We start from the raw sequence: 22,355 nt of genomic DNA, 5'->3' as shown, positions 1-22,355 counted from the left end.
CACTCTCCCCTCTTGAGGGCTGACTTCCCACCTTTCAGAAGCTCCTGCTGCCGGTCTTCCTCATCCAAGTCAATAATGACAGGGCCAGTTTGTTTCTTTGTTCTCTTCTTCCTGCCAGTGGCAAAGGACTTCTTCAGTGAGAGGAGACGGTACATCTCATATCCCATCAGCAGCACACCACCTTCTGTCACCCAGTCATTCACCACCTTTGCTCGTGCAGCTGTCGTCCTGCAAAACAACCAAATAAACTGTAAGCTTTACTCCAAGTTCAGGTTGAATCACTGGATTGGAGTCTGCTGAGAAAAAATACCCATTCAATGGGTATTTTAAAGCATTTTTCTCACATCAAACCAGATGGAGATTTACAATGAAATTTCTTTAGGAAACAAACAGATACAGAGTGGTGGGGAAGCCTTTGATATGCCATGGAGCAGGACTGAGAATGACAAATCCTTACAGGAACTGAGGTGTAGAAGTTTGTCATGCACAAAAGCATATAGAACTCAAGAGTTCCCTTTTTACAGAGCTGCTGAGTTTGCCCCTGCAAAAACCATCTGCAGAACAAGCTGCCAATGCAGATGGTTGTAATCTTCCAGTTGTTTATCCCGTTGTCTCCTTCAATGCTCCTGTCCCCCAGGCTTCCTTCCCTTCTAGCTTGCTCAGAATTGGTTCAGATCAAGACACTCTCTTCACTCAGTCCCCCACAGTACACCAGATCCTGGCCAACAGTAAATACATGGCTGAAACAGCATCAGCAGATTCAAATATATCCCACCCAGAGGGTGAAGACATCAACAGGTAGGTGTATAGACACAGCTAATGAACTGAGAATTCCCCAGGACCACTGCACTGCCCTGATCCATGCAAGGAAAATGACCCAGGAAGAAGCTGAGGTCCCTGAGCCAAGAGCTCAGAAAGCTTTTACTGTCACCTACTTGTGTTCATCATTCAGGATGTGGACTTTGAAGGTGCGGGGCTGGACCTCTTTGGAGTTATAATCAGCAGGAAGGTTTTCAGGTGCTGGGAGCCACATGTTGAACTCTGCTAGCCAGTTTTGAAGTGTATTCACCTGAAAAAGTTAGCCATGGAAGAATTAAAAACCCAATTGAGTCACCTGGGATTTTTAAGAGCAGAAATGAGATTAGGGAATGACACCCAGCATGCTCGGATGGAAGCAGCAGCTCACAGCATGCAAATTCAGGAACACAGGGAATGACAGAGGGGGAAGAGCAGCAAGGATGTGATAAAGCTTGATGAGTGATGGGACACTAATCAACCTTCTCTATGCAAAGAAAGCAGCAGTGCAGGGAAGCCCCTCAGCCAGCCCTTCATGTGGCTACTTACAGGTACAATGGCAAGAACAGTCTTTGCCTCCGTGTGCCGAAAAAGTACATCCAAGAAAGAGATCACCTGTATGGTCTTGCCCAGGCCCATGCTATGTGCTAAAATACACCCAAACCCACTGCTGGTTTTAAATCTCTCCAAGGACTCAACCAAGTTGTCATAAAGGAATCGGATTCCACCAATCTAGGCAGAAAAGTAGAAAAAGTGTTAGAATGGTGGCAGACAAAAAGTCCGAGATGGGTAAGGATTTACAGAGTGCATGAGGACCATGAAAATGTAAAAGGGCGTGTTTCAAGTTCATTCAACTACTCTAATCTAAGGAAGGTTCAGAAACTCAGTATTTTTAGATGCTCATAGAATTTCTTGAGACTATATCAATAAATAAAATTAATTTGTAGCCAGAGGATCTGAATTTGGGTTGATTAGTTTGTTTATAAATATAATTTTATTTTGTAAAAGTTCATCTAACTATACAAAGGTCTGATAGTAACAGCAGCTGAAGTTATACAGAGCCTTGGCCATTCTCTACTTCAGTTTTATCATTTGACTGTCCACAACAGTCACCACCACAACCAGATTGGTCACAGGGCTCACCAAAGAAGTTCTGCTGAGACTCCCAGGCAGGCTTGCCTGAATTCATGGCATTTTCAAGGTTAACAAAGCCTACCTGATGAGGTTTCACTGCACGTGCAAGCTGGGGAGCCAGGAAAATGTCCTCCTCATTTGGTGGATGATTGATGTTGACAATGACTTGCCCCAGAGCATCTGACTGATTTAAGGCATCATTCACATGAGAGCCACTGCTCTCTTCACTGCCATCCTCCTCCCCCTCATTGCCAGAGTCACTGCTGTCCACAATTTGGAGAGCATCGTCCTCTCCTGAGCTCAGCTCAATCACTTCTGCAAAGTAACCAAAACAAGAGAGAATAAGGACAAAGTTAACTTGACATTAGGGTTTATCATGAATGGAAAAAACCTATCAGGAAATAAGGCTTCCTCCAGCATTTGCAATTCCACCCTGGCCTAATGATGTATCCTGAACAAGCATGATACAGGCACACACCACGCCCCTCAGACCAGCATATGAAAGCTTCCCTGGCTTCCAAATGTTTCAGGGAACATTAAATTGGGCTGATCCAAAGAGAACATGAGACAGTTTCTAGGAGTGTTTTACATTCTCTTCCATGTTTTCTTAATTCCCAAGCCCAGACATGAATTTTATTGATTGACATAAATGTCTAAGGATCACCAGGGAGTCCGGTTGAATCCATTTGGGACAAGGGACACAAAACCACTTCCAGATGCAGATCTGGATACTTAGATGCTCCTTTTACACATAGCAAATGGTGCCACATCTCCTGTAAGCATTCTTCAGCAATGCACTGGGCAAAATTAAGTGCATTTATAAAGCAGAAATAAACACAAGTTCACAAGAGGGCCTGACAGGCCATTTTATAAATGTCATTTTAGGACTCACAGGCCAGAACTGCCCATATAATTGGAAACCAATAGGCCTACAAAAGTCTGAAGTGATTCACCACTGGAGCATCTGACCCGATGAAAACAGACTCAGGGCTGAATAAACAGCATATTGTGAGAAGAGCAGGCTGAGACAATTGGTCACTTACCATCTTTAATGCTATTTTTTCCTTTAGTATCATCCTCACTGCCACTGCTGGTACTGTCGAGGCAGATCACTTCCTCAGCCAGGACCTGAGGGGGGAGCTGGGTCGCCTCTGCTGTTCTGAAAACTATGTCCTCTACAAACATAAATTACAAACAATAAGTAATTCATAATAATGGGGAAGGAGACAAAACTGTTCAGAAACCAGACAGTATTTCCTTCCACTTTAGCTCCAATAACTTAGTCCTGGAATTTTCCATAACAGATTCTCACTGTCTACAATCCTGCCATGACTCAGCTTCCTGGGTCACAAACTCCTCCATTCTCAATATGCTGAAACAATAGCCCATTGCTGATGGCACCCTCTGTTTCATGCCCTGACTGGGGCACACTGACCATGCAACATGCTAAAGCCCTTTGTTTCTCTTTTTTTTGGTCTCAGTAAAAGCTGTGTTTCATCCAGCAGAGAAAGTACCAACTGCTGGAGGGATAATAACTGCTCTTTGTTAGTAGGGACACTGTAATAATTACATCCCACATATCATAAACAACTTTTGCTGATCAAGAGCATTTGTTTATATGTTTTTAGTGCTGCCATGTGGAGGAGAGGCTATTGGGGCAAAACAGCATTACTGCAGTGACACAGCAAGCAATGACATTCTTCTAGGGCTGAACCTACTCTGTGTAAGCCAAAGTGTTTTAAACAGCTCTTATTCCTTCTCTGTAAAAGTGTTTTTAGCATTTGCACATATGGGAAAATATCTATTTCTTCAAGAGGCAAGGCCAACTCAAGAATTCCTTACCCTTGCCCAACATCCAGCTGCACTTCTCTGCCCTTTACACCTTTTAAAGCTGCGCTATAAACTAAATCACCAAAATGATCCACATTAGGAAACAATGCAAGGTAACATATTCACCCAAAGACACGAGTGAGGCTTTACCATTTATACTAACTGCAACTCACTGCTTGCCAAAACATGCAAGGAAGGCCAAGGTTACATCACCAACATATGTGCACCCAGTCATTGCTCCACTATGCCCAGTACCAGACACATGCATTACCAGACCATTCCCAGGACAAACAGGATCTGGCATTTCTGCCAAGCCTGTTGATTTAAGCTCCCATACCAGCTGGAAAGACAAGAGAGATCTGTTTCAGCATCCCCCTACACACACTTGATGTGCGTCAAAATATCTTCAACAAACATTACCTGGCACCTTTCACCAAGCAGCCACTGTATCCTTAATAGGAAACAAGGGCAGAAGTGGAACTGCCTACACTGAACCTACAAGTGGTTTGGAACTGCTGTTCCAAGAGTTTACACTTGAAAGTCCAAGTACAGCATAGAATCACAGAATGTTTGGGGTTGGAAGGACCCTTCAAAGGTCATTCAGTCCAACCCCTCTACACCAAACAGGGATATCTTCAGCTACACCTGCTTGCTCAAAGCCCAATCCACCCTGACCTTGAATGTCTCCAGGAGTGAGGCATTTACCACATCTCTGCATAACCAGTGCCAGTGTTTCAGCACCTTCATCGTACAGTAATTTTTCCTTGTATCTAGCCTGAATCTACCTTCCTTTAGGTCAAAGCCATTACCCCTTGTCCTATCATGGACAAGCATGGCACTACCTTCTCCATTCAGCATCTACCCTTAAAACTCTTGCTTTGGCTGGCATCTCCCAGCGCTTACCAGGAAGAAACTCCAGGGGAACAGCTGGAATAGAGGCTGGGTAATCCTTCCGCTGCTGCTCAAGCCGTTTCCTTCTCTCCAACTCTTCCTGCTGGGCTGCCTTTGTCACGGCTTCCAGTTGGTCCTCACGCAACAGCTTTCTGAACACAGGGGCAAACAGGATTTGGTTACCCTCCACCTCTTCCAAAAATATGAACAGCTACACAGCTGCTGCAAAGAGGACTGACAAGCTCCAGGTATTCTGTCAGCCACATAGAGTAGGAACATCATCCCCCAAAAGATATGGGCAAATTCTACAGCTATTTCATCACTACAGATAACACTACCATCACTCAAGGAAAAGACAAAAGTTCAACAGAAGCAAAGTAATGAAAGGAGGAAATAGGTATGTGGGTAAGCACATACTTAAACTAGGTTACCAGAGACCAGTTCTTCTGCTTGAAAGGGTTTTTTTTATTGATACACAGTTTATAAACACAAAATGCACTAAGCCATGCAAAGAAGATATATGGGAAGAAAATTCCCATATATTCCCACAAAAAGTCATCACCCCGATTCTCTGCTGACAGCACTTTGAGGAGCTAGAATCTCTAATGGTTTTAACAATTGTTTCAAGGCATTCCCTCAAAGCACCTTCCCTTTACATGTAATTTTATTTACTTCCAGAAGTTGCTTTTCCCCTGCTTCAGTGTCACATGGTGCTTTTGCCAGGAGAGGTGCAGTACAAGCAGTGGTAAAATCTAGCTTCCCCAAACTAGCCTTTAAAACCACTCAACCCCACACTTCATGGACATCTCCTTCATCCTAATGAAGTCCCATTTTTCAAAGCCTATTCAGTGTTGATTCCTTCAGCTTTAAGAAAATCAATCTGCACAAGCTTCAATAGAAACCAAAGACCACCAGCACAGGGCATGAGAGCCACTTGCTGCCACAGGAGTTCCTGCTCCATTAGTTCTCCTCTGAGCTTATAAAATTCCCTTGAGCAAAATTTCCTAGTGATTTACCACCTCACAACCTGTCCCAGAATATGTGGTGAATTACACAATCAAACAACTACTGCTTTATAAAAGCCAGGCGAAATTGACTTCCAACATTTCAGTTGCTAGTCATAGCATCAGCATTCCTGTCAACAAGTACCCAGGATAGTACAGGAAAGGACTGTATTTTAGGCTGTTTGCAATAGGATTCACCTCAGCAAATATCTGAAACTGGTATTTACTTAATGGTGGCACTGTTTTTCAATTACATCTCTCAAAAGACAGCAGCAATTACACAATTTTTGCAATATATTCCATAACCAAATATTCACTCTTCTGAAATACCAAACAAGTCTGCACCCACATGCAGCACTCCAGTCTGAGATCACTCTACTCCCACTGGTGAAATCCTAAGGTTTTGGAAAAGAAAAACCATCTGGTTTGCCAGCAGTGGCACAATGTAGCTCAGAAGCAAAGTGCAGAGATTCTGTTTTCACCACCATATGTGACCTGAGCTCTTTCTGTCCTGCTGCTGCTGCTTACCTTATGTTCCTCCGCATGTGAGACGGTTTCTGAGCCCTCTTCTTTTTGGTGTCCTCAGAGGCCAGGCTCTTGTGCTGGTTCTGCAAGAGTTGCTCTGCCCGCTCGCTCTGAGATGAGGTAGTTGAAGTCGAGCGCTGCCACTCTCCATCCTCCGCGTGCTCCGCATGGTCACCGCTGAACACGGCTTCCTGGGGTTGGTCTGCAAGGGGAACAACATGGCATGGGAGCAGCTGTGCCAGCCTGCCTCTTCCACCAGCAATCAGCAGGGTTTGAGCTGAACAGGAACTGACAAGCCCCACTCTCACTCATTTGCGAGCACGTCACTCTGAGGGTCAAAACTGGGGTCCTTTCTGAGAGTCAAAGGGAGTTTAAAAGTTTTACTGTGAAGGGCGCGTCCCTAGTGAAAGCCAAGACTAACACCCCTCAACACAGCCCAAAAGTGCCCTGACAAGAAAACAAGGCAGATTATTTAGGTCCATGTGGAGCACTTGCTATCCCAAGAGTCTGTTTTTATGAGGGCCTGATAAGCTCTGATGGAAAACAGGAACTTGAATCTCTTTTTCTTTGTTTCACATCATTCAAGTAGGGCAGAAATTTCCATCTATATGACACCAGTGTAACCATCTCCCAAGTTAACAGAACATAGTATGTAAAAGGTTATCTGGTTCAAACACTGGGTCATGGCTCAGCAGGCAGCTCAGTGGTTTTAGCACCAGGCTTCACTCTCATGGTTTAAATGGTAATTTCCAACACGCTTTTTGTCAAACAAAATGTAAGTGGCAATATTCTTTCTACATTGTAAATCACACGCGTTCCTTTTTCTCTTTATTCTCTGATTTTCAGACTTCCATTTGTGCCTGATTCCACTCTTAAAACACAATGTGAAATGACACCTTGTTCTTTGTGACACTTGGCTCTTCAACAGGCTGCCAGTGACCAAGCTAATGCTTCCAGAGCAAAGAAAGGAAATGTTTCTGTTCAAAAGCTTCCCTTGAAGCAAACTGTTTCTGACAAGCGTTGTAATAGCTTCTTTGAAGCATCTTGTCCCCTTGTGTCAGGCAAAGAGATACCCTGAACTTCATCTTGTAATCAGCTTTCTTGCTTACATTGTGTATCTGAGCTAATGACTGAACTGAAATGACACTTAGACAGAACTTTGAAGGAAAGAAGACATCAGTGCAGAGGAATGTGGCAGATGAAGTAATACAGAACCAACAAGCATCACATTGTGACTCTGAGGGATCTGGAGACAGAGAGCATTCCTTCTCAAAATGCTGGGAGCTTAAATGAAGGATGCTTCAGTACAGCACATTGCACCTACAGCTGTCATGTTGATATGCCCATTAAATTAACCTTATCGCCCGCATCACATCTTAAAATTGAGATGACAAGTAGTAGATTCACACCTTGTTCAAAAGCAGCAACTTTGCAAACTTCCTCTCCAGACATCCCACCAGACCCACCCCAGCATTTGCTGCAAGTCTATGTCAGAACAGATTTAGGACTTCAGAGTTCTGCCCACCATGGACCAGTACCAGCAGAGGAGCTCAAACATTTCTGTGAATATCTGTCTCTGCAAGCCCTACACATACTGGAAAACCAGGTGTCCACAGCTTACAGGATGGAACAGATCTCATGATGAATGCAAGGAGAGTTGTAGCTATGAAGATAAAGGCAAAGGGGTTCACTGCTACAAGCACAGCAGTTCTGCCACAGCCAAGGTCTTGGAGCCCCGTCCTTCCACCATGTCTCCTTAGACTAACAAGCTCAGATATCAAGCATCAGCTCACTTGCTGACAGAGAACTGTGCTGGGAATAAACCCAGTTTCTCAGGCTTCCCAGACAACAACTCTGCTATTTGAGCTACAGACACATTTTAGTCACATTACCTGCAATTCTTCAGCACTGTTTCCTCCCCCCACCCCTCTTGACTCCTGGTTATATAACTAGATCAAAAGATTGGATGAAATAGGGCAAAGGGAAGCAGGGAGGCTGCACACGTGATCACATGCTCCGGGATGAGTCATTAAACCGGAGACAAACACTGCCATGGTTACACTGCTGCCATCTCACCCTGGGCCTGAGGACCTTGACAAGGCACCAGGGAGCACAAAGCCATGCTTGTTTGGAAGAGGAAGCTCTTCCCTCCCCACACTCCAGCAACTGCCCACGTCACCTCCTCCAGCAGCCAACCTGCCACCTGCACTGTGCCAGGCAAGGGTGTCTTCAGGACAAGGTTGACAATAGCAAAACCTAAAGGCTCAGGAGCCCAAATTATTATGTCTCCTCTATGTTTACAGATGTGTTCTGCAATCCCTATGAAGGCTCATTCCATTTCTGCATTTTACCTTTTCTTTCCTTTTAATGATATGTAATAGAAACTCTGGTCAAACCTACACACTGCTGGATCAGATAGGTTTTTTAAAATATAATTCTCATCCGACCAGGAGCCTGAAGCCCAAAATTTGATGATAAATTTGGTCCTGCACTGAGTACAAGGCCTCATCTGCCACAGCCACGTCTGCTCAGGCTGGTGTTTGTCCTGCCAATACAAGTTCTGAGGTGAGGAACACAATCTGTGCCTCAGCCCACATTCCTGACACATATGCATCAAGAGAGCTCTTCCACACTAGCGACAGCTCCAAACATCTCAGTGATTCAGCTGCAGTGGGATTCAGGGGACAGCCAGCTTCCCAAAGGCTGCTCCTATCCTTGCCACCACCATGAATAAAGCTTTACACAAAATTTAACTAACACAATGATAAAATCACAAGGCTAACCTTGCAACAGCTCCCACCACACCTGTGGCAGGAGCTGGCAGTTACAAGCAGGAATTGTTTTGCTGCTGCTTTGTATTAAACTCCTGATTATGTGCACAGCCTAAACCTAACCCAGATGAAAAGCACAGCTCCCTGCTGCAGTCATGTGGCTGCTCTCCAATTTGGTGAGCTCCAAGCTGTGTAAATGGGACCCACACTGGGACAGAAACACATTAAGAAACAATAACTACACACACTAACACCTATTTTGTATAAGAACGGGTCTGATCTTGGGTTAGGGGGGAGTGTGGGAACAGCCTTGTTGAACAGGTCCCATCAGGTAATCAATGGAATAATCCTGCCCCAATTTTGCCAAACCTACATAGACAACAGAAAGGCAATTATGGTTTTGTAACAGGCACTTGACACACTACTCTGCCATGGTTATACAAGTAGTGTTTTACACAACACAAAAATTCATCAGCCACGTTTGCATGTTGACAACTGTCTGATCATGCTGGAGCTGCTGGGCACTCTAGGAAGACCTGGGCACCTATTCACATTGCCTGCTTGAGAAGAGCATTGCTACCTGCCTGGGGGTGACAACCCAGCACAGCCCTGCACAGCAAGATGAGCCACAACAGAAAATACAAGCCCAAGTCTGCCCAGCAGAAGACAGCCAGGTGTGGTTGTTGGCAAAGGTGTAAGTCCATCCCATGGTTATAAGCTGTGGGCACCAAGAATCACCCAGGTCACACCAGCTTTGTTCCATGTTTTGCACTGTCTGACCAGATCTACAAAGAGGATCTCCCAGGAGAAGTGGCAGTAGCATCAATGCAGCTGCTCCTTCAGGTGGGTTATAGCACAGTTCCCAGTGGTTATGGACACCTGCACACACCCAGGCACTCTGTCCTGCAAGGTACCCTGAATGCCAAGAGGGGCACTACTATCTTTCTCATGCACTTTAGAGGTGTGAAATGTGCCTGCACTTCCAAAACCCAACAGACCTGGTTACAGCACGGCTCTGGTTTGTGCTGCAGGCCAGAGGTTGCCAGTTTTCTTTGCTCAATAAGCAGCAGCAAGCACCACCCCCAGAAGTACATACAAATAGGGGGAGGTGTTTGGTTTCTCGACCAACACTTGCATGTCACAGTGTTACAGTTTAGAAGTCTCTGTAAGAGAGTCGTGACTGCTGTGTGTAACGCTGCTTCAGATGCTCCCTCTGAGGTGTGACTGCCAGAGCTGTCCCTAAACACTGCACACAGCTGTGACTCATGATGTGCAACACAGCAAAAGATCTGTCCTGCAGTCAGGCACCTCCTATTGCACCTCATCACCTTTCAAACTTCTGTTAAAACAGCACAGGATCCAGCCTGCAGAATATTCTCTAGATCATGGATTCAGCAGTGAATTGCTCTCGACACAGCCTGCTCTGCAAAATGGCTCAGGTTGCTGCGAAGTGTCATGAAGCAGCAGGTTGTTTACAGGTGTGACATTCATGTAACTAACATTGTCTTGACATCAAGGTAAGAGAAAAACAGTGTTATAGCCAATCTCTGTGCTCCAAGGCAGCCCTCAGTAAGTCATCCACAGTTTGGCTCTAGCAACAGTCAGCACTCCTAGGAGTACAGAAATTCCCATTCAGAAGATCTGAGGGTCTCCTACCTGAGGTTGCTGCATAAGAAGAGCCAAGAAACCCCTCAGTGGACAAGCTACTGTGCAAGTTGGTGACTTCCTTGCCTGCCCAGTTAGTAGCCAGCTAACAGGGCTAGCTAGAGGTATGTACATCTCTCCTGGGAGACCAGTTCAATTGCCAGGGTAACTCCAGTGACTCCAGGGAAGACATAGCACTGAAACACAGACACCTGTTTATTTCTAAAATCATTTCACTACAGAAACTCAGGATACCAAATAGGAAAATTTGCTGAGTTTTTGAGCATTATTTCCTACCCTAAGGTAGGAACACACAGGTAGGTGTGCTCCTACCCTAAGGCAGGAGCACACAGGGATGTGCATGCATGGTAGAGAAGGTAGCTGCATGCAGAGCAGTGAGCAGTTAATTCTTACTTTGGGAGCTTTCTTTCATCCTGCACAAAGAACAAAGAGCAGTTAAATATTATTGAAGCCTTCTGGGAACTTCTATGCAGTTTGTGGGCAAAAGCCTGTCAGAGACTAGCTAATACTAGCTAGTGCTACTACAGCCGGTACTGAGCTGTCAAAGCAGGAATGGGAGGAGCACTGAGGGATGGCAAAGAAACTCTAATTGCACAGCTCCAGCTGCAGCTCAGTCCCTGACACACTGAACTACAACTGGAGTGCCAAAGGCTGGAGGAGCAACTCTGCAGAGCAAGCCCAGCTACAAAGGCTCTGACAGCCTGGAAGATGCTCTCTGGGTTATGTGATGTTTCCCCAGTGTGCTGGGAACTGGAGTGGTGGGTAGGTGATGCCAGAGTGAAGAACAGCAGCTCTCTAACTGCAGCACAGCAATCTACCCAGAGGCTGGCAACAGCCAGAGTCCTCTGGCTCATCCTGTACTCAGCTGTGCAATAAAAATGAAATATTTTCAAAATATTCTTTGTATGCAACTGGTGCAGGTGTTGCATGGATGCCGTGCGAGAAGGGAGGAGTGGTGTCTGCACAGAGCACCTCTCACAGAGGTGGCATTGTGTGAAAACACTTGAGCACCTCAAGGTTGGGCTAGAGACAGTAAATTCCTTGTGAAAACCCTCACATACAGAGGAGGTAAAAGTAAGGGAAAAGCTCAGAGTCCCTTCCTCCAGGCTTTACCTGTTGCAACACCCAGGAAAGGCACAAAGACGGCACACATCAACACCTGGCTGCTTTCACCCAAAGCACTGGGAAAGCCACCTCAGAGGGGGTCGCAGCAGGACAGAGCAGGACGCAGCCCCTACGGGCACTCAGGGCTCTCCGCGGCAGCCGCTGGCAGGGCAGCTAATTAGGAACAAGACTTTGTTCTCCTCGGAAAATAATCGGGCTCAGTCTTCGACGGCAGGACGCCCCTCCCAGCCACCAGCGCTTAACAAAGCCCTAATTATGTAAGTATTATATAACCCGGCACACCTGCCCCCCCGCGCCGGCCGCGGCACCCGCGCTGCCCCCGGCACGGCGGACCCCGCGCCCGGCCGCCCCTCTCCGGTCACCGGCAGCTGCCGCTGCTGCCAGCACGACAGCCGGGACCAGCCTTTTGTCCGCCTGTCCGCACAGGACCACGGCTGTGGAGCTCCGAAGGCAGGCACCGCGCCCTGGCCAAGCGGGGAGCCACGCCGAGAGCTGCGGGACCGGCAGCCCCAGCCCCCGGCGGAACGCAGCCCACCGACCACGGCAGTGACCGACCGCCGGCACCGCTCCCGCCCCGGCTCTGCTGCCGTGCCCGGTGTCCTGCTGAGTCACAGCCACGCCACTGCCAGGCACAAAGGATCGCTCTTTCGGGCTGAGCCTGCTCCCGGGGGAAGCTTCCCCCACCTGTCAAAAAGCACGTACATCTTCATGCCCGTTGCTCATTTATCTAGGAGCTAACCACCCCAGGTCTGTCGTTCATAACTGTCACTGTAACCAGACACAGAGTCTGTCATGTTGGTATAACAAAGAGTGCTGCTTGAAGTCTGAGTAACATGTTTTTCATTTCTCTAAGTATCAGTAAAGCGATCACTCGCTGTGGGTTCAAGACACCTACGTGAAATCTGCTGGTAAGGGATGGCAGGCTGTCTCTGTCCCCAGTGCAGGACCAGAGGATGGAGGGAAGAGATGAGCTCTAAAAAAAAGCCACCAGCACTGACTCTGTGGGCCAGAGCATGAGCACACACAAGTCAAACCCATCTCCAGTCTCCTCTGGCAAGAAGTAAGCCCAAATAAATGGAAAACTTTTAAAGATCAATTACAAGGCAGCACTGCCCTTCTTTTTTCCTTCAGACATCTTTCAGCATATCAGTTGCTGATGAGGTTATGCTGCTGAATAAAACTCCTTTCCTGGCCTGAAGGAATCCTTCAGGAACAAAAGGCAGCAGAATTGAAGGGTAGGAGCTAGGAATATACCACCCAGAAACCAAAGGGAAAGGAAGTGGCCAAGAAGTGCCGAGAGGCAAACTGGAATATCAAACAGCCAACTTTGGTGACAGGCGATATATCTTCTAACCCTGGGATTATGCAAGCAGAACCAGGCCCCAAATACCCAAGAGATCTTGTTCTGGCTGGGCCTCAATGCTGCGGACGCTGAGACCCGGGTTACATAAACACCAAAGAGCACTTATATAACTGTTGTATGGCACAGGCTCGCAGCCACAGGCACCCCATTGCCACTGGAGTGTGGCAGGTACCTGCTCTGGCACCCAGCCCCTCAGGACCTCCTCCCATTCCTGCACAAGGCCCTGAATGCAGCCCAGGTGAGATGCCCGTCTGGTTGTCCTCCCTTTCGCAGGCACCACAGGCTCATGGTTCCTCTGGAGCACTGGGCAGTCCCATATCCATTTCCAGCTCAAAAGAGGGTTGTGAAATTTCAAATCAAACATTTTCATAGTGCTTTGAGATGGCAACCTGGAGAGATACACCTGGAGAGATACAGAACACAGCTATCTGCCATCCCTCTTCTAGATATGGAATCAAAACTACTTTTCCTGAAGAAAGTCCTCAAACCTAAACTGCTCCCTCCTGCCGTGCCCCCTCTCTTGCACAGACACTGTGGGCACTAGTAAAGACAGGAAGGCACCCACTGAGGTAGCAGGGGAGGCAGGGATCAGTCACATTTGTCCTTTAGCCAGGGGTGTGCAGAGCAATGAGTTACATAAAGCTACAGCTCTGGAGTCAGGAAATGTTTCAGGCTGAGTGCTGGGAAGTTTTCAACAAGCTGTGCGCAGGAGGGAACTGAAACCTCCCCTTTCTGGTTATCCCAGTTAACTAGTAACCCAGAATAGAGTTTTGTCAGCCAGATTACAAAAATTACCATGGGGATCTAAACCACAAGTAACCGGATTTAACCTTATTTATTTTCACAACACTTCAAAGCTTTTTTAAAAAAGAGAAATATGATCTAGTTTATTGAGGTGGCTAAATATTGATTTAGGTAACAAATTTCCCCTTTCCAGCTTCAGAAAATAGATGCATATGGGGGCTAGACACGTTCCAAGCACAGTGAATCCAGCTGGCTGCTACCATGACTCTTCTAGGGATAAATTTCAGGGACTAAGAAAAGAGGACGAGTAGGGGAGCAAGCATTCTGCATTATGCAATGATTACATAAGCATTAATTTACACTAGGTAGCTGGGAGTTGTAGCTTTATATCAGCATACCCTCAGAGCAATGAGAAATAATAAAGAAGGGATTATTGTGCCACACACTTCCAAGGCCACCAAAATGGCAAACAAACAACAAGCACCAGCTGAACTTTAATCTCTGCCTCAAGCTCACATCCTAGCTTTGCTCAGGACCTGCTAACAAGGACAGGGAGAAGGCAGGTGACACTCACTCCTAATTTAAAAGAGCAGCATGGGAAATAATCCCAGCACAAGGCAACCTCCAGCATCTGAGTCCTCCTTTGTTGTTGCTCCTGATGGTAGTGGTATAAGGGAGGAGTGATTTCAAAATTATAATAGTGTCACTTGTACCCTAGTCAGTGTCAAAGGAGCTCACGGGCAGGATGAGCTCCTCACAGTACCTGTGAAACACTCTGCTGTCCATCTTGCAGAGGAAGAAACTAAATCAAAGCAATCAGGTGGGCATCAGTGCTGAGTAAGTCAAGTTATTGGCTTCCTGTCCTATACTCTAACCAACAATTCCCTTTCTTCTCCATAAACATAATTTCCTACTTGAAAAAAACAAAACATAGTTGTGGATTTTTCTTAGAACTGTAACAAAGCACAGAATTTCATCTACATTCCCTTTTTCTGCCTCAGTCTCTAAAGAAATTTCAGAGGAAGTTTTAAGGACTCTGTTTAATGAGGGAGGCATCACTTGGGAGAAAAATTCAAATTGTTGAGTTTGAGCCCGTGTGCTACCGCATTCCACTGGCACTTCTCCCATCAACTGCAGCCAGAAAAGTGACCGAGAGCACTGGAGAAAGTTAATAAGACCAGGATGAAAGATCAGGATGAAACACCACTGCTGGAAGAACAATCTGCTTCTAGTTTTCCTTTCCAAAATATTGGTGCTGCCAAAGGAGTTTGACAAAAGGCTGCAAAGTTGTTTGTGGCAATCAGACTTGCACAAATTGAAGTCACAATGCCACAAGGATGGCCCCCCTAAAAATACACAACACCCTAAAACCTAAGCACATTACAGCCTGGAAAAGAAACAGGCATTTGTTTCTTCAAAAGGTTGCTAAAATGACAATTACCTCTATGGTCAAGTAAGAAATATATGTGTATATCACAAGGAAACAGGGATTTTTATATAAAAGACATTTTTCTTGCGGGATAACAGGAAGATAGGTAGTGTACTGCAACAAACCTTGATTTACTAGCTGGTGGTAATTAAAATCTGCTCTAACTTTTTATCAACATTTTTAAAATAAAAAAAGTATCACAGCACTGCATATACAGGTGCTTGCTACTCTGAATACCCCACAGAAGTGTCCAGGCTCCTGGAGTGAGGAAAAGCCGGATAAATCAGAGAGGAAAAGAAACATTGTTCAGTGGTTGAAGCACAAAACCAGGGAAGAACATGATGTGTAAGTTCTGCACAGACTCACTCAGTGACCTTGTGCAGTTTATCATCTCTTTTGGGACAGGCAGGCTGTGCAGAAGTGTGGTGGAGACACTCTTGGATCCACCAGCCAGAACAGAACTTCAATATATCAGTTAAAAAGGCTTCCTCAAAGAGACATCATTTTCTACTGCTAGAGACTTTGGTAGAGGCTGTCACAAACCTTGTCCCAGACTTTACAACTTGAGAAGTACAAAGATGAGTTAATTTGCACTTTTGCTCTCTTACTTTTGTACAAATACCTTCTAACCAAAATTTTTGAAAAGCCTCTAACCTTGTATTTTCCCTCCATCTATGACCTACAGTCTCATTTCCAAAAGCATCTTTCCCTCCCTGTCTTCTCTTTTTATACCTATTATCTAGACTAAGTTACATAAGCCACTTGTATCATCACCCAGATTCCTCATTTATCCAAACTCATTTTCTATTGTAATTCCTTTTTTCTCAGTTCACACTCTCCCAGAATTAGCTTCTTTGTCCTGCCACCACAACCAGAGAAATAAGATGGATTTTTTTTTTCCTAAACCCCCTTCCCACTAATGGGTACAAATATTCCATGGCTTATTTCTATAAAAACTCCTCATGACAACCACACTGCACTTCTGTAATAAACCAGGATTCCAGAGCTGGAACTCCTGGGGACCATTTTTGATCAGTCTGTTAGGTTCCTAGCATGACTCTGGAGGTATTTGCCACATGAACAAAGTGCAAGAAGCCTGGCATCACAAAGTACCTCACCTCAAAGTAAGAAGATAAATTACAAATTTAGAAAGTTCTTCAAATCTGAACAAAGCTTTTTCTCCAACATCCTCCCACCAGCAAACAAATTAAGTGGCAGCTATCCCCAAACTGTGAACTCCCATTAGGATTTCACCAGCATCTCCCATTTGATAGGGGGAAAACAGCCAAGTAGCTTTTAGTCTCTTAGGCACTAATTAGGGGATCTGGAGCAAGCACCAACAGCCCTGCCTGGTGCTCAGATTGTTGCCCGGTCAGCAAGTCACCAAATATTTCACTGACAAAAGAAGCTCTTGAAACTCTTATCAAGTAGGATGTTGCAGAGAAAGTATCCACACAAAGTCGAAGGGAGTGGGGGAGAGGACAGTGGATATAAAATGATACTGCTATTAACAACTGCCTCCTCTCTTGGAAAAAAGAAGTTTCGCAGCATTACAACACAACAGCAGCAGAAACAGTAACAGCCAGACCCAGAATGTCACATCACCAAAGACTTCAGAATTATAGGCACAAAGGAAGAGTGAGCTTCCTTCTCATGCCCCCTCCATCAGGCCAACAGGCACTGCAAGACTCTGAAATCAAAACCTCTTCCATCCTGGCCTGGTAGGGAGCACATTAAAAGAGAGAGAGACCTACAGAAAAGCCTTGGTTCCTGATGACTTTTACCAGCCACTGAGTGGGGTGCTCCAGCCCAGGGGTGGGAAAATGAATAGCCTGTAACAGGAAAGCAAGAGGGAAAAGAAAACAAGGGAGAAAAAGAAAGAAAAATGAACACACAAAATCCCCCACCTGTGTCCTACCTGGAAACTGCTGAGACTCATCCAAGAGGAGCATGCTGCTCGGTGCACCGAGGCAAGCCCTTTGCCTGCACACTTGTTCAACGTGGCTGCACACTCTCAGCTCTTCTGCTATTCTTGTCTCAGGGTCTTCAGGACAAAAGTTTCCAGTCACTCCTGACAACTCCTTATCTCTGCCCACAGCCCAGCGAGCATAAATCCACTCTCACTGGCTGTTCAGTTTGCAGGCGGGAAAAGACTCCTGATAAAATAGTCCAGGGTACAGGCAGGGAAACCTGCACTTAAAGTTTCTGAAAATAACTTTGGTAAATAGCTCCTAGTGCTTGAATCCACCCAGCTGGTGTGACGAGAAGCAGTACGTATATATCCTCCCTGCACCAAGCCGAGACGGACCGGGGTCACCGTTACATAACTAGTTAAATATGCCTCGTGTTCAGCCTAAATAAAAATTGTCACTATCTCCTCCCCTGCTTGGAGAGTCAAACAACACAGCCCTGCCCGAGGTAGCTGCTGCTCCACTGGGGACCGATGCCTGGAGCTGTGCTGCCGGGACGGTTTGGCTTCCGTACGCGCTCCCGATCAGCGGGAGCAAGCTCAGTTTGCCTGGGAAAAGAGTTTCAGAAGAGAGAAGAGGAGCAGGGAGGCTGAGTGGGTGTGTACAGGGGAGGTCTCTCTCCTCTGGAGCAGCAGAGCTGCACGCTGCCGTACGGATCAGATCCCATTCACTCAGCCTGTGATCCAGTTCAACTAGTGGCAGAGACCAAGACTGAGAATAAAATAAAAATCCTTACATAACCACTCAGGCTCCGGTGGGGCCCCGTGCAAGGGGAATCCCAACAGACAACAGGACACTCAGAGCAGGGGACACGCAGCACCACAACTCTGCCTCTGAGTTTCACTGGTGGGTGAGAAGGAGATGCAAAAAGGAGTACAGCCTTTCTGGCTTTGAAAACAATGGTGATTTTACGAGCTATTTGCATGATGCTGTCTAATTTGCAAGAAACCTGGACAACTGAGACTGAAACTTGAGCAATCTGATGGAGCTGGTAACCTGTCTGAACAACAACAGGTGAAAGAGCATCCTGTTCGCTTGGTTAAACCAGCAGCTTGTAGCCCACTGCAAGTTTCTAAGGTTTCAGGAAAGAACTTGTTAGAATTTGTGGAGTGAGAGATTACTTAAGTGAGTTTTTGAGCCAGTAATTCACCTGCATCAGGACAGGCACAAGAGAGAAAAAATAAGTGCAGAATAAGTCCTTTAAAGCTGTAGTTGAACCCCTAAAGGCCATCCACCCTGCTTAACCTTCTTCAGTGTTGCAGAGACTTTATCCATGCCCAGTTCCCTTCACAGGCATATCTAATGCAGTAATAAACAGCAAACCTCGGCTGAGACACATAATGAAATTAGCTCTCTGGTAGTGAGCATTTGTCCATGTAACAAAGTCAGCTGCCTGTTGAAACAACTGGTGAGGGAGCTCTGGGAAAGCCAGGACACACACAAGGAACCCAAAGCAGGCGGTGTCCGAACAGCCCCCACACAGACCTGCAGGACAATGAGCTGCACTCACAACAGCAAAAGCTGATCTAAAGCTGATCTAAAGGTCTGCAAGAACAGCCAGGGCAGAGCCCAGCTCCCCTTTGTGCGACTCCAGCCATTTTCATTTGACCTTTCATTTGAGAGGGTAGCAGGGCACTGAGAGTGCTTGCTGCCATCAAAACACCCTCAGTGCTTCAGGGTACATCACAACTTTGAAGTGAAACAAACCCAAACCCAATATGCTTTTTCATAGTTAGAGCTATATAAATTTCACAAAAAAATTAAAAAAGAACTGTATTACAATTAAGACCCTCAGTAACAGGACAGCCTTTCACCTATGTCACAGATTCAAACAGCCTGGCTGGCACACAATGTTTATCAAGGGGGAAAAGAGGGACAAATATATTAAAGAAGTGCATAGCCAAGGATCTTGTAACAGGCCTTATAAGGACTTTGTACAGTTGGAATAAATAAGCAAACATGACCTCAGCATCTGACCTAACAGATTTATGAATCTGGAAAGCAAGATTTAAAAACAAGTACTGGGTAAATACAACTGGTATTTGTAAAGCATGCAGTGCTGGTTTTGGCTGGGAGAGAGTTAATTCTTTTCTTAGAAGCTAGTATGGGGCTATGCTTTGGATTTATGTTGGAAATGGTGTTGATAATAGAGATGTTTTTGCTATTGGTGAGCAGGGCTAACACAGAGTCAAGGCCTTTTGTACTTCTGACACTGCCCCACCAGTGAGGAAGCTGGGGGTGCACGAGGAGTGAGGAGGGGACACAGCTGGGACAGCTGACCCCAACTGGCCCCAGGGATATCCCAGACCATATGGTGTCATGCTCAGCATGTAGAGCTGGGGAAAGGAGGAGGAGAGGGGGGATATCCAGAGCTATGGTGTTTGTCTTCCCAAGTCACTGTCACTGTGATGGAGCCCTGCTTTCTTGGGGATGGCTGAACACTTGCCTGCCCATGGGGAGGAGTTGATGAATTCCTTGTTCTGCTTTGCTGTTTAACTATCTTTATCTCAGCCCACAAGCTTTGTCACTTTTACTCCAGCAATGTTCTCCTCCATCCCACTAGGGGATAGTGAGTGGCTGTGTGGGGCTGAGCTGCCAGCTGGGGTTAAACCACAACACATCCACATAACAGTAGTCAAGCATGAGAAAAATGGAAGTTCAATACACTGGGGGAAACAGGAAACCTATACCTGTCCTTCTGCAATACAGCAATAAAAAGGGAATTTCCTTCTTCACCTCAGCATGCAAAATGGAGAAGCAATTTTTCTAGCCCTTCTACTCACAACAGGCTCCTGGTGAGGCCACCACTGCTAGCCAGGATAAACACTTATTCACACAACCAAGAATTAGATCTGCCTGAAACAGTCAGTTTATAAAATGATCTCCTCATGGAAGGTAATCTTGTTACAGATAAGTCCATTTACTGAACAGCTTTTCCATGAGGCCAGTCTTACCAGTAAGGAACAAGGTTCTCCCCCCCTTTTTGGGGTCTGAAATCTTACCCAGCTGTCACACCTCACCTTCCTCCTCTCAAATCACAAGCTCTTTGCAATTGTACAAACTGTGCTATATGTCACAAGAGGCTTCTCAAAAAGCTTTTGTCACCTGAGAGATTCCCTTGCTAACAACTTAGGGCATTACCTGTTAAAAAACACCCACACAACAATATGAAGTTTGTATTTTCATAGAATATTAAGAGAAAGGTCCTTCAGAACAGGTTTTTTATTTGGCTGACAAGTGTTTCCAGCAGCAATGTCAGCATCCCTGAACACTGCAAATTCACAAGCAGTAAAAGCCATACTTAAACCTGTCTATACGGACAAGAAACTTGACCATAAAGTGTTTAAGTGTTTCAGGACATTAATTCCCCTGTATAGCAAAGAACATTATCAAACTGAAGTCAGTTAAACTAAATAAATTTCAACAAAATGTCCCGAAACACGCATTCCCTTCAAGGTGGAGTAGCTCCTTCCCCAGCCCCATGCCTGCTGTCCACCTTGGACGTCTCAGTCCCTGCTCCACAGGCTGAGCAGCTCCCTGACTGCTCCCTGACCTGACCCAAGCCCAGCAAGGCCAGCAGCAGAAGAAGCACTGCATCTCTGATGTGCCACCCTGCTCTTGGTCCCTGCTGGGGTGCTGCCCTTCCCTCCAGGCTGTTCATCCTCATCACCACCCCATCAAGCACAAGAGACCTTTCCTGCCCACCCTTAACTGCTCCAGGCTGGCTGCACAGTCCCTTCCCCACACCATGGCTTTCTCCCAGCCAAGCTCCACACCCAGCAGCTCCTTCTGCACACCCCACTGACCTCCACTGTGCAGGGAAGCTGCCTACTAACCCAAATTGTTTGTAAGTTACTGAACAAGAACCAGGCCTGACAGCCACATTTCACTCTTGATTAGCACCTGCTAGTAGCACATACACATCATTAAGGCCACTTTCCCTGCCCTAGTTTCCATGTTGTTTTAGCAACACAGAAAACACCCAAGAATCCCAGGTTTGACTTGGACACGGTATAAGGTGTTGTTTATCCACCCAGAATGGTTCAGACAGACTCACACTTGGACTCCACAACATTCTGCATTGGCAACTGAGTATTGCTGGGCTTTGAGAATCATTTGCTTTTTAAACAAACACTGCACTGCAAATAAAAATTCTTTTTTTGATAAGATCTAAACCAACCATGGAAAACCAGAGGAGTTTTTCCATTGACTTTAGTGAGTTTCAGATTCAACCATAAGGCATAAAATTTGGTAATCTGTTTTTTCTAATTTTATTAATATAAATCTTGGTGTATTTTCTTTCCCAAACTCATCTAAATCATAAGTGGGAGGAGGTTGGAAGTTGTACATAATGTAACAAAAATCTAATTGCACAAAATACAGGAAGTGACACCATGCAGTGCCTCTTGCAAATGCTTTTCACACTGGCACTGTGGCAAAACACACTGCTTGAGATTCCAAGGCTTTCAGAGGTTGTTTAAATGTACCAAAGAAAATAAGCTGTTACTAGACAAGATGTAATGATTTAAAGTTGAAGAATTTATACCACAGATATTTATCATCATTCTAACCAAAATTAAATCCATTCAGTTACAATCCCAGTTACATTCAAGAAACTGATTCCTCATTTCTGTAACTTGCTAAATTTCTCTGCTGCTGTAGATGACACAACGTATTTGTGCACCACTGAAGAGTTTTTTGGTACAACTTTAATTTCATTCTATTAATTTTCAGCTATGTGCAAATTTGACATAAATCAAGTTGAGTACACGAAAGTACCACTTTTAAATCACTTCTAACAGTTCAAGTATTTAAATATTTTACACAGATGAGGATTATCTGCAGATGTTTTAATTGCAAAATTTGTTTTGACAGAGATTTAAACTAGAAGTTTCTGTTCACCTAGTCCAAAAAGATTTTATCTTGTAGCTTTCTCCTGTCTCATTCCTATTTGCATATTTGCAAGTGAAAATAAAGTCCTCTGACTCCTACTTAGAATTTTTTGAGGCTGAGTCAGTGAACTGCATATTGAAGAAAATGTGAACAAGACATTTTAAACATCTGCAGTACAAAATACTGTTAATAAAAAAATACTTTGAACCAAACAAT

The 22,355-nt window shown here is 45.4% G+C and overlaps 1 protein-coding gene across 3 annotated transcripts in view; it reads right to left on the bottom strand.

Annotated features, from left to right (window-relative positions):
- Nucleotides 1-22,355, bottom strand: part of RAD54L2 (RAD54 like 2) — a 69,020-nt gene that overhangs the window by 15,744 nt on the left and 30,921 nt on the right. For 2 of the 3 annotated variants that reach the window (XM_064724482.1, XM_064724480.1), the window contains exons 3-9: nt 6,183-6,381; nt 4,663-4,802; nt 2,973-3,104; nt 2,012-2,244; nt 1,345-1,527; nt 936-1,069; nt 32-228 (exon numbers count right to left, since the gene is read on the bottom strand). In XM_064724482.1, coding sequence (XP_064580552.1) covers nt 32-228; nt 936-1,069; nt 1,345-1,527; nt 2,012-2,244; nt 2,973-3,104; nt 4,663-4,802; nt 6,183-6,381 — 1,218 coding nt within the window. Of the gene's footprint in view, nt 1-31; nt 229-935; nt 1,070-1,344; nt 1,528-2,011; nt 2,245-2,972; nt 3,105-4,662; nt 4,803-6,182; nt 6,382-17,194; nt 17,939-22,355 lie in introns of those variants that run through there. The other variant, XM_064724481.1, reaches the window with a different exon arrangement.

This window comes from Zonotrichia leucophrys, chromosome 12 (assembly GCF_028769735.1).
Source record: "Zonotrichia leucophrys gambelii isolate GWCS_2022_RI chromosome 12, RI_Zleu_2.0, whole genome shotgun sequence".
Taxonomy (NCBI): domain Eukaryota; kingdom Metazoa; phylum Chordata; class Aves; order Passeriformes; family Passerellidae; genus Zonotrichia; species Zonotrichia leucophrys.
The sequence above is the reverse complement of the archived record's forward strand: the minus strand, read 5'-3'. Positions and strand labels throughout refer to the sequence as shown.